This window comes from Dromiciops gliroides, chromosome 3 (assembly GCF_019393635.1).
Source record: "Dromiciops gliroides isolate mDroGli1 chromosome 3, mDroGli1.pri, whole genome shotgun sequence".
Taxonomy (NCBI): Eukaryota; Metazoa; Chordata; class Mammalia; order Microbiotheria; family Microbiotheriidae; genus Dromiciops; species Dromiciops gliroides.
In genome coordinates, this window is record NC_057863.1 from 352,852,989 (window position 1) to 352,865,313 (window position 12,325).

General features: G+C 45.3%; 1 protein-coding gene across 1 annotated transcript; it reads left to right on the plus strand.

Moving 5' to 3' along the window:
• Positions 1-5,247: 5,247 nt before the first annotated feature.
• On the plus strand, positions 5,248-9,590 carry BSX (brain specific homeobox). Its single transcript, XM_043991370.1, has 3 exons — positions 5,248-5,509; positions 7,704-7,900; positions 9,319-9,590. Exons 1-3 carry the CDS (start codon positions 5,248-5,250, stop codon positions 9,559-9,561), a joined length of 702 nt encoding a protein of 233 aa, XP_043847305.1. The 3' UTR covers positions 9,562-9,590.
• Positions 9,591-12,325: the final 2,735 nt, after the last annotated feature.

A 12,325-nucleotide genomic window follows, 5' to 3' on the forward strand; every position in this document is an offset into this window, starting at 1 on the left:
TTAAATCTAGTGTCTTCCCCTTATTATTTTCTATTTATCCAGTATATATCTTGTATGTACACAGTTTTTTGCTTGTTATATCTTCCATTAGATTTTGAACTCCCCATGGGCAGGAATGGTCTTTTGCTTTTTTAAAGTCCCAGCACTTAGCACAGTGCCCGAAACCTAGTAGGCACTTAAAATACTAACTTAGTTTCCCAGGGTCATAAGGCTATGAAATGGAAGAGTGGGGATTGTAAACATGGTCTTCTGACCCCAGGGTCTTTTCCCACTATATCCCTCTCTCTGCTTCAGAATTCCTGTAACTGGAGATGGAGGATAATGAAATGTGAAGGGTTAGTGAATCTTCAGGAGGTATTTGCCAGGCTGGTTTTAAATCCACTGATTTCCTCTAGACCTATGTCTTTATGGGTAAGAGAATAAGAAAAAAATGAGGGTGGGAAAGGATTCTTATTATGGAGGAGAAAGCTGCTTTCCTTCCTCACAAAAATCCACTCACAGAAAAATTAATCAATCATTTCTTTAAACCTTAGTCTCAATAGTGCTAGAAGTCTCCCTGTGTACAGATTTCCCCAGGCCTTTGCAATCCCTGATAACAGTCAAACTAAGACAGATCCTATCCTTGAGTGAAGGCTGAATTAGGAAACCTGGCACCTGGGATGATGTTTGCAATAACTGAACTCTTTCAACCTTGGTCAAGAGTTGGGGCAGAATATGTAATCAAAGTCATTATTGAGTGTGAAATCAAGACTTGGTTTTGAGTCCTATGCTACTTTGTAACTTTATGAACATGGGCAAGTCACTTAAACTCTCTAAATCTCAGTTTCCTTATCAGTAAAATGCTTTATTTATTTATATTTATATATTTATATTTATTTTAAATTACTGGATTATCACAAAGAATCAAATGAGATGTCTGTAAAATGCTTTATTAACCTCACAACCTTATATAAATGTCAGCTATTGTTCACATTACCGTTTTGAATAGAAACAGTGACAGACTTCAAATGGTAGCCCTATGTTCCCTATTCTCCATGGGGACACCTCAAACATTTGATAGGGAGCCTGTGAGTTATTCTCTGGCTTCACAGGTTTGCCAGGAAGCTCAAATGGCAATGGATGGGAAAATGTTCTCATAGTTGCTTAGACTCTTTTGCTTTAGAGCCTGAGCTGGGTCGCCCCAGGGTTGTTGTTGTTGTTAGTCCTTCACTCTCGAAGAGGATCAATGACATCACGAGGTGATGTCTCGACTTGCGCATGAATTGGATTTAAGCGAGGCAAAGCTGCACAAAGAGGGGACGGGACTAGGCAGAGCTATCCTAGCTCTCGTTTCCCCGCAGACCCTGCAACCTAGGATAAAGACATTACACGACTGGAAAAACCGTAGAGACAAGATTAACTATTGAACTTTCTATAGCGCTTTACCGTGAAAAAATATTCACGTAGATTACCTCATTTAATTCACAAAATCCTGTAATGCATTTTAGGATAACTTTTCTTACCTCCATTTAAAGGTCTCAGAGAGGTTCAGAGAGCTAGATCATGGTACTCAACTTTAGTAAGAGGTCAGACTTGCACCCAGATTTGACTTCCTATCCTCAGACTCTTCTCCCTTCCTTGTGCTCCTGCATAGAGGGGCCCTTTAATTGAAGGTGTTGAATTCTGAAGGTGTAAAGATGTCTCTGAAAGGTGTGCCCAGAAGCTGGGATGTGTGGAGGCCTGTAACCCACTTCAAGAATCCCAGTCTTGGTATCCAGTCTCTAGCCAGTGCTCTAGTCTCTTTGTCCTCTAGCTCTGCTTCTTCCCAGCTCTCTGCTCTCTTCCTCTCTCTATACTCCAGGAACCAGAGCAGGACAAGCTAGAAAGAGTTGGCATTTCCATGTGTGTTTGCTGAGTTCTCTCTGCCTCTACCTCATCTTACCCAAGCCAGATGGAAGGAAAAACAGAATGGAAGCAAATGTCCTTTTCTCCAAGGAATAGGCTTCTCTTCTCGGTTTCTCTCTGCCTGAGTCAGACCAACTAGTTCTACAAGAAATCTCCTCTGAGTTCCCTGCAGTCTCCTAGACTAGGATAGGGGACTAGGGACAGGCAGAAGGACTACAATGGCATCCTTTGCCTTCCACCCTCCTCATCACCGCCTCACCCCCCAAGAATCTCTAGATTTCTAATTTTGGACAGATACCCATTGGCTCAGTATAAACTGAGGGTAAATTGTTCACTCCCAAACAAGAGAAACAAAGTATAATATTGAGAACTTCCAGGATTGGATTAAGGTCCTAAAGGTCCCTAACCCTCAATTGACACACTTGCTTTTTCCTATCCCAGGGGACAATCTGGCTAAAGTGGATGTGAGGGTAGTATCTATGTTGTACAGAATGAATGCAGTTACCAGTCAGTCAGCCAATCACTCAATAACATTTATTAAGCATTTACTATGTACCAGGGAGGCTACCAGGAGTAAAATGATTGGAAGTTTCAGAGAGGCAGATTTCCTCACATTCATGAGGAAAAACCTCCTATTAATGAGAGCTACCCAGCAAGGGCTGGGATGACCACTTGTCGAATGTGTTATAGATGGGATTCTTGGTCAGGAAAGAGTTGGTCGAGGTGGCCTCTACAATTCTTTGCATCGAGGAACTCTACCTGGATTTTGACTCAAATTGTAGCACTGCAAAGTCTGCCATTATATTAGCCATCCCCCAGAATGTTGTGAGAACACTGAAAACCTTAAAGAACTGTGAAATGTGAGGTCCACAATGTGCTTTTCTCACAATAGCCCTGAGGGGATAGGTAAAGTGCTCATTTTACTGTTGAAAACAGAAAGGTTAAATTATTTGCCCAAGGTCACATAGCTACTAAGTGACAGAGACAGAATTCGAACAGGAGTCTTCTGCTCCTGGCCAGTATTGTTTACATCACACTACAAATGCCTCCCAATGATGTACTTACCTGGCTAAAATAGTTATAACTGACTTCTTTCCCTGACAGGGACGTTAATAACTAGAACATTAGCTTTTTCATTTAGGCCACTAGGAGTAATTCCTCTTACAGGTTCCAATCTGGTTATAATCGGTCTGAGGATGGGATTCAGTAGAGTCATAAGCCACTTGTACTTGTACATATACTGGGTGGGCAGTTCATGCACACACCCGTGGCTCTTGTCAAAAGAACCTCTGTCATTTGAAGAAATCAGCTGGAGATTTTCGATTGGGTTAGTGGCTAAGAATGTAATTTAATATCTTTCTGTTCTCAAGGTCTCCTATACTCAGTAGGCACATAGTAGGCGCTTAATCAATGTAGAATCGAATATAAAGGCAAGTCCACCGATGCTAGTCCTTTGTTAAAGGAAGAGCAGGCCAGGGAAGGACTTGATCCTTTCAGCTGAGTAGAGTTTTCCTAATTAGCATATCAAAGCTTACAACAGGGAAAAGTTCTTACAGCTAATATGAGGGAAGCATACAGTTACACCCCTGGACTTCACTGCACTGTGTCTCTGGTTCCCCTGTTCTCCCACAGATATCTGGACACTGGAGAGTGTCTAATGACCACACCGAAAATATAATACTTCTATGCACTACTCCCTTCTCCACAGCTGCGGGTCCTTGAGTTCTCCAAGCCTAACATTAGAGACTTTAAAAAAAATCACTTTACGAACTCTAGGACAACACGTTCCCGCCTTCATTAAGACTCCTACTTGCCAGAATCTAGTCCTTTAAAGCATTCCCTCCTCCCTTCCCCCTCTCCATCTATTTACCATTTACCAGCTCATCCGTATGGAATACGAGGCTCCCACTTCCTGGAGAACTGTAGTTTGAGGTCTAATTGATTCTGGTAATTAATTTGTTCTACCTGCTAGATCAGATGGAAATCCTACCCGTGCGCCCAAGGATTAGCACTTGGCTTTCTAACACCTCCTCTAATTATCTAATAGCATGGGTTGTGAGGACTCAGTCTCTATTAAAACACTTTTACTATTAGCAGTAGTGATTGGAATTGTGATGACGACTAGATTTCAACAAATTAGAGCTTAAAAATCGGGAGATGGAAGAGAAGTGGCTTCTTTTAATTTCCCCGAGTTTAACATCAATAATTAGAGCAATTTTCGGAGATGCGAGCCGAAATTACCCCTGCTGTGCTGTAGACTATCACCTTAATTTTAGCAGATCGACTCCAGGGAAATAAATGGGACAGATTAGAAAAAGATAAACATAAGAGACAAAAGATTACAAGGGGACAAGGGAGGAAATGAAAGGCGAGTGGGTGGAAAAGGAAGAGGGGGGAAAGGACCTTGATAGGATACGATTTGAGGGGTGGGTGAGAAACGAAGGGGCTATATAGTGGAAATAACACAGGGAGTGAATGTGGCGGGGAACCATTGGAAATGAGACAGTAGAACGGAAATGGATGGGGCCAGGAAGTAGGGCTGGGCGGATTCACAGGGCACAGATTATCCTGATAATTTAGATTAAAAATACCCCCACACCATTCTTACCAGATAATTGAGGTAAAGAAAGTATTGTCATTATCATTATTATTTACCTTACAGGTCCAGCTAATAGGCCAGCCCTCCACTTCAACTGATGGAGCCCCGTTCTCCTTAAGTTACCCCTTTTCTCTTTGCTGTCATACTTACGGACGCTTTAAGCCTGGGCCAAAGACCCTGGAGGAAAACACCCCTTCATCCCTACTGCCATTGTCCCTGAGAGTATATCCTCGACTCTCCTAAGGCTTCGTATATTTCCTTTTAAAAATTATTTCAAAAGAGAGGAGCCAGAAAGTGAGGCAGCCCCTCCAGGTGTTTAGGGCAGAGACTGAAGAATCCAAAACCTGGCAAAACACTATTTGGGTTTCCGTCTTTCTACAGGAGTGGGATAGAGGAGCCTTTCAGCACTTCGGACAGCGCCCCGCCCAGCCTGACTACCTTCAACTGCTAGGACCGCGCTGGCTACTGGGCTCCCCCTCCTACCCCACCCTCCCCTTCCCACCGAGGTTTGCCGCTACGCTATTGGCTCTCCCCTTCTCCCCTCTGCAAGCAGCCAACTCTCCAGCCACAGAGACTCAGCCCACCTTGGAGTTCTCTCCTAGCCTCTCCAGCGTTGGGGGTTGCCCAGGCCAGAGGAGAAAGAAGAGGGAAATTGAGTACTGAGAGGGTAGCGCCTTACGACTCCCCGGATAACTAGACTCTTCCTATCTCCCCTAACTCCCCCGCCCCCACCCTACCCTGGTATTACCCCACTTCCTTTCAAAATGAACCTCAACTTCACCTCCCCTCTCCACCCCGTGTCTTCCCAGAGGCCCACGTCCTTTTTTATTGAGGACATCCTGCTGCACAAGCCCAAGCCGCTGCGGGAGGTAGCTCCTGACCACTTCGCCAGTTCCCTGGCCTCCCGAGTCCCACTGTTAGACTATGGTTACCCCCTCATGCCCACGCCGACCCTTCTGGCTCCTCACCCGCATCATCCTCTCCACAAAGGCGATCACCATCACCCTTATTTCCTTACTACCTCTGGTAAGTGGCAGGCACTATGGGCATATATGCTAAGGGAGGGAGGAGGGAATTGAGGGTAGAAAGAAAAAGAGGGAAAGGTCTTTTTCTCTCCTAGACCTGTCTCGGGAGATTAGCCCAGGGAGGGGAAAGCCCAGGGTTCATACTCCTCGCCCCCTTGGTACCACCCTTCTCTGAAGTAAAAGCGGAAGTCGGATGGATGTGTTGGGTCGATGAGTGAGGGGCACACCTGAGGAATCTAAGGTTAGAGATATCCCTAACGTTCTTAACAACTCTTTACTTACGAGTCCCAAGGCTCAGAGAAAAATGGTCATAATGCACCGGGAGGTTATTAAGACTGGCCCTTTGAGGATGATAGCGGTGGTTCGATTTTTGTCTCAAAAGGACTTTCTTTGGTTATACAATTTTATCTCCTCGTTTTTCCGTCGCTCCTAGAAGATTTTACGATCCAAAGGATCGGGAATCCAGAAGCAGATGCCTTTGAATCATAGTCTCTAATCTCTGATCATCCATTCTGGTACTCTGTGGGATTTTTGCAGTAGAGAAGGAAGTTCCCGAGGGTTGGGCGCTCGATTGAGTCCTTGCAGATCCAGCCTGGGCTTTAAAAAAAAAAAAAAGTTCAGAAGCCTTTGAAGACGGAGAGCTTGGTTTGGAGGTCAGAGACCGAAAAAGGGTGGAGAGGAGAAAAGTGAAGTGACGCATCTCCTCCTTGACCTCTCTGCCCTGCCCGAATGTTGCCCCATCTCATTTACAATCATAGGCTGGGCAGACTGCAGCTCTCAATTCCCCATATCTTCCGAACTTGGGGGTCCAAAGTTATTTTAGCTCTGAGCACTGTTGGAAAGGAGTCATTGTCAGGCCAATGTCCTAATGGAAAGTGGGCAAGGGAAATAAAAGGGGTCAGGTAAGCATATAACATTTAACTCTCAGATTTAAAGGGCTCAGAAATCCTTCCCCCAACTCTATTGCGTCCCATTCAGGGTATTTCCCAGAGCCAAAGAGCTAATTCTAGCTCTAGAACTCTGTCTTAGAGACTGAGGGAAAAGGGTGGTGGGAGAAATGTGAGAGGGGTTGGAGGTGGGAAACAAAAAGGAGAGATTTCTAAATAAGTTACATCAGGGACCGGGACCCGGACTGGAATGGATTCAGCTCCCGGAAAAGCAGTTGACACTTGGATTCCAGTCTTTGACTAATTTCCACAGGAGACTTCAACATTTTTTTTTTGAGACCTAAACATTTTGAATCGAAGCCACAAGACTCATTTTCACACTGCCTTCAAGCAGACCACGATCCCCCTTCCTAGTCCTGAGGACAAGGCCTTTTACCACAGTCATAATTTCTGTTTCACCGCACACCTTCACGAAGAATAGATCTAAATACTTCCCCCTTGTTCTATCTTCCAGAAAAGCTGTGTTTCTTGAAGACGGACGGATTATTAGGCTAGGGAAGTCAGGACAGGGGGCTGATGCAGCCTCTGGCCCGGATCCAGAGAACGTTCCAGGGGCCCCAGTTCAAACCTCTGTGCTCTGGCGCCCCTGAAAAAAAGCTGGGAACTAACGTGCCAGGCGGGAAATGTCTCGTGCGGCTCAGTTAAGAACTAGTTTGGGCACTACTCATTTTTGTCTCGATTTTGTGTCCCCTTCCCCGAGCTCTTTTCAAGATGAGGGCCGCTTGGCTAGGAAAAAGGGGGGGGGGAGAGGAAAGATCCGATTGGCCCTATCAACTTCTAGAAGGGGTTGTATCTGGGGGAGCACCCCGAGGGAAGGTGCTTTTAAGGGGACAACAGGGCTTCAGTAGCTGACGGATCAGGACCTCCGGAGGAAGAGAGAGGCTATGGAATACCGGAAAAGAGATCTTCCTCATCTCTCTCGAAATTTCCTTTGAAGTTTCCACAAACACAGGATTCTTTGAACATCTAAGGAGCCATTCTCGTTTTCTTCTTCTTCTGCTGCTGCTGCTACTCTATACAGAGTTCGTTCAAAAGATGCCCACGCTTTCTTTACTAGGGCATCTTTTTCCTTTTTGTCCCAGGGTTTCTTGGGCTGCACTCCCCAAGTGAAAATTGAGGCTTCAGAAAGAGGAAAGAACTAGCAAGGCATAGGCACAGAATCTAGAGTGGAAGGTCCCTGGGGGCTGGGATTGCTTCTCAATGACTGGGGCCTCTCTCCCACACCGGATCTCCTTTCCTCCTCGCCAGGGGTGCCAGTCTCTGCGTTGTTCCCGCATCCCCCTCACACCGATCTTCCGGGGAAGCACTGCCGCCGCCGTAAAGCCCGCACCGTCTTTTCTGACTCTCAGCTCTCCGGTCTCGAGAAGAGGTTCGAGATTCAACGTTATCTGTCCACCCCAGAGCGGGTGGAGCTGGCCACGGCTCTCAGCCTGTCCGAGACTCAGGTAGGAAAGGAGTCAAGGGAGGGCGGTTCTTGTTACTCCATTCTACGTTCTTTTGATAACCCTGTGCTCTTCAGGGCTCAATAATAGCTCACTATTATATAACGCTTTAAGGTTCGCAAAGCATTTTCCTCCCCTAAACCTTGTGAAGTAGTCATCTGAGGTATTATCATTCCCATTCTGCAGACGAGGAAGAGGAAACTCGGAAAGGATAAGTAAGTAGCATGTTCAGAGTTGTACCCAGAAGAGTCATAGTCAGGACTCCGAACCAATTGTCTGTCTCCTTTCCTTACCAGTAGCCCGCCTCCCACAAAGCTTCCTCTGCATCGGAATGACCAAATTGTCTATGGTACCGCCAAAGGTCAATTAGGAATCTCTGTTCTACACCTAATACAATCCAAACAGTGACTCGGAGTAGCTGGAAACTGAATCCAGTGCTGGTAATACTACATCGCTGACTCAGTAAATGTGCTTTCACCCATCTTATTCCTGACTCTTTAGTTTTCTACCAGTTTTCTCCTAGGTACAGAAGTTCCCCCCAGCTCCTCAGAGGAAATGTCTTTGAGGAATTCAGCAAGGTATAATAGAATGACCATTGGATTTAGAGATATAGACCTGAGTTTGAATTCAGGCACTATATGTGTGACCTTGGGCAAGTCACTCCATTTCTCAAGTTCCTCTCTGTAAAATGGGAATAATAGCATTTGCACTCTCTATCACTGGTTTATTGTGAGAATCAAAATATGTAAGTCTCCCTGGAAACTATAAGTTTAATAGGAATTATTTGCAAAAGAAGCTAAGCATTCCGTTTACTCCGCTGTAAAATGAAAGACGTCCCTTTAAGCTCTGACATCTTATATGTCATCTTTGAGAACCTTCGGTATTCTCATCTCGTCTCGGTCTCACCCATTCCTTGACTTTTTCTGGTACATTCCTTTCCCTGTCCCTCTCTTTAAATCTTTGTGCCCTGGGATCCAAGACACTCCGAAACCTTGAGCCTGCCCTATCTCAGCCTCCAGGGTTGAGGAGAATGGTATAGTGAAAATCAGACTTTGCTTTCCTAACAAATCTTCATTCTGGACCAAACGTCAATCAGGAGGTGAATGGGGAGGTCTGCGACTTATCTGTCGCTAATAACAATAGCTGATCATTACTAGCACTGTCCTTCATCATCATCATCATCATTATTTCAGTCTTATTCATTTTAATAGGCACGATGTTTTATTCCCCATTATTCCTCCTTTCTAGTCTGATTTTAGAATTTGGGGCTAGTAACTAAACGGAGTCTAGGTTTTCACTGTTATCGAATAATTAGCGAAGTGCGTACTTGACTGTTTCGACCATCAGAATTTCAGGTGTTTGCAACCGTATTTACCTTTTGGAATGAGTGACGAGGGTTTTATTTCTTTCCCTTGGGGAAGGTGAAGACGTGGTTCCAGAATCGGAGGATGAAGCACAAAAAACAGCTGCGGAAAAGCCAGGACGAGCCTAAGGCACCTGGCGGCCAGGAGAGCCCCCAGCGCAGCCCACACGCCTCCGAGGCGGTGTCCGTCGAGCCCCGGACTGGGCCGCCTGTAGCCGGCCCCTTCGTGCTCACTGAGCCCGAGGACGAAGTGGACATCGGGGACGAGGGAGAGCTGGGCCCCGGGCCGCATCTACTCTGAACTGCTGAGTCCGAGAGAGGAAGGGAAAGGTGGGGACCAGGGAACGGAAGCCAACCCTCTTGGGGTCTCTTTTGGAGAGAGGACATAGACTCCTGGGTTTGGGGAAGACTAAGAGACCGATTTGGGTAGGGCAGCCTTTTTTCCTGAAAAACAAACAACCCCTTCTTCCACAACTACAGTTCCCACCGACCCTTCATAGAGTGAGGTTGGCCCCCAGCCCCAGATCTTATTTCAGGGTGTCCTTCCCTACAGATCATCTTCTCTCCGCATCCGCTCCTGGCCCAATTCCAGTACTCCCTCCTTCACCGGCCACAGCCAGTTCAGGGCTGAGAGTATGTTTATACTTCCGCCGCCCCCATCTGAAGACTAGCTCAGTAGGAATCAAGAGGCCAGGACAGAAGATATTCGAAGCTGGCTGGGAAGAGGGAGTCTTTCTAGCCTGAGCCCCAGACCCCTTCTCAGTCCTTCTGCCTCCTTTGCTCAGGCACGGCTGTTCTGTTCTGTCTCCAGCAAACTCGGCCCTTCCTTCCTAGAGCCGGTTGGAAACAAGTGAATTAGGCGTAAGAAAAAGCAACAGGCAACCCTAGCTAGAGTCACCCTATCCAGGATAAGAGATCAAGATCAAGAATCCACACCCCTACAGACTGTCTCCCGGCTTGGGGGCCTCACGACAGAGAGAGAGAGAGAGAGAGAGAGAGAGAGAGAGAGAGAGAGAGAGAGAGAGAGAGAGAGTGAGTCTTTTTTTTTAAGTCTCTGGGCACCATGGTTCTCCAGACTAACGTCCTCTCTGTGGAGTTATTACTCCTGCCAATAGCTGGTACCCAACCACAGCTAAGCAGGACAGGTAGTTAAATTCAAATGCCCACCTGTCGAATGAAGGCTGGACAGCCGAGGAAGGGATACACGAAGCAGTTCGGCTTCAGACTCAAATTAGTTCTCTTTGAAAAGAGGGACAGGGACACTCTCCCTGGGCCATTTTTTTAAAGGTGAGATCTCTATTTGTATATTGAAATCCTCCCTCCAATTGCAATGTCGCCTTTTAAATCCACGTCGTTAGGAATAGAGAATTGTGTTTTGTTTTAACTTTGTTCGAGGGCAGAAGGGAAATAATTTCTTCTCTTAGGATTTTGCACTTGTTTGGGGGGTATTGGCGTGGAGGAGGGAGAGAAGCATTGTGTACTTTTCTCCTGTCTCCTGCCTGATACGGAGCTCGATGGGGATGTCGCCTTTTCTTCTGTGGGGTTTACAGTCTCTTTAGGAAAATAAAGGGCTCAGCGGGAACGCTGGGAACCACCGACAGGCTCCTAGAGTCGTTTGTTACCGAAACCTAAAATGCCCCATCCGCGCGTCTCTCTGCGCTTCTCCCCAAGTCTCTTCCACACCGCCCTTTCTTTACGCAGCCCAGTGTAGGATAGATATAACTTCTTGTAGATCTCTCCACCCGGCGTAATTCCCATTCACCTCCGTTTAGAATTTTTAACCGTTTGATATATAGACATGAGTTACCGCATGTATGGAAAAGAAACCTACCATTTTTAGCCTTCCAACTCTGAAATTGGTAGACAGTGCATTCTTTAGCATTCGAAATTTCTTTTTTTTTTTTTTTTTGCAATTTATAAAGAATTGTTTTATATATGTGTATGCATATAGAGATATATACACATTATATATGTCAAAATGTCACCCCCGGTCTTCTTTCCCTCGCTTCTCATATCTCACTATTTCCTTAAACTGAAGTGATTTCAATTTAAGTGAAGCTACCTAGATTGGGAGAAAGGGAAACGTGTCATTTGATTTATTCTTCATAGAGAGCCTGGTGAAGCTGCAGCTATCTGCTTGTGTCACCATGACTAATTCATCTTTTAACCTCAGTTTCCTCAACTGTAGAATGAGGAAGTTAGAATAGATGATCTCTCAGGTTCCTTATAACTGTAACAATTTTGAATCTGTAAACCTATGAGCTCTGACTATTGGGGCAGGGTAGGCAAACAATATGGCTCATTTGGAAAAGTAAGATTGTTATTTTGAATACTGTTTGCAGTTTCAAGTGCTTTGATGTAGGTTTCGTCTCATTTAATCAATCAACAGGCATTTAACTCCCTACCACACGCCAGGCTCTGTGAGAGGTGCTTGGGGTGCCAAGAGAAAATAATAAAGTGCCTGCCTTCAAAGGGCTTTTATCCTATTATACTCAAAACTATTTACGTGGAAGAAACGGAACCTTTTAGTACATTTGGATCACAGCTCTAAGAACTGGAAGGAATCTCAGACGCTATCTAATTTAACCCCCTAATTTTACAGATGAGCAAGAAATCCCAGAAAGATTATGTTACACAAGGCTATGTCCAAGGCTACACATAGTAAGTAAGCCTCAGAAATGAGATGTGAAACAAAGTCCTATTGCTATTTCAACTGTACCATGATGCTCCCCGATAGCACTGAGATGGTTCTTTACCTTTATTATTGGAACGTTGCTTCACCTCCTTAATTTGCTTTGTTTCTGTAGGTGGGACTATTAAAGTTCAGCCTGAAAATCCATCCCCCCTCCAATATTAAGATTGTTAATTTCAAGGCAGGATTTAAAGTGTGTGGGAGAACAATAAAATAGGACAAAAGCCTTTGCTCTGGAATTAATATAATCAGAGAACGAGAGCTTTCCTGGGATCCTTGGAGGGAAAGTAGATAATACCCATAGGATGATAACTGCGGAGGCAGGAAAGACATCTTGAGTGCTCCCATATCCAGAAAATACAGCAACTAAATG

Coding starts and splice junctions, on each gene's coding strand:
- BSX (XM_043991370.1), top strand. CDS start 5,248: ATGAACCTCAACTTCACCTCCCCTCTCCACCCCGTGTCTTCCCAGAGG. Junction 5,510..7,703: donor TTATTTCCTTACTACCTCTG/GTAAGTGGCAGG, acceptor CCTCCTCGCCAG/GGGTGCCAGTCTCTGCGTTG. Junction 7,901..9,318: donor TCAGCCTGTCCGAGACTCAG/GTAGGAAAGGAG, acceptor CCCTTGGGGAAG/GTGAAGACGTGGTTCCAGAA.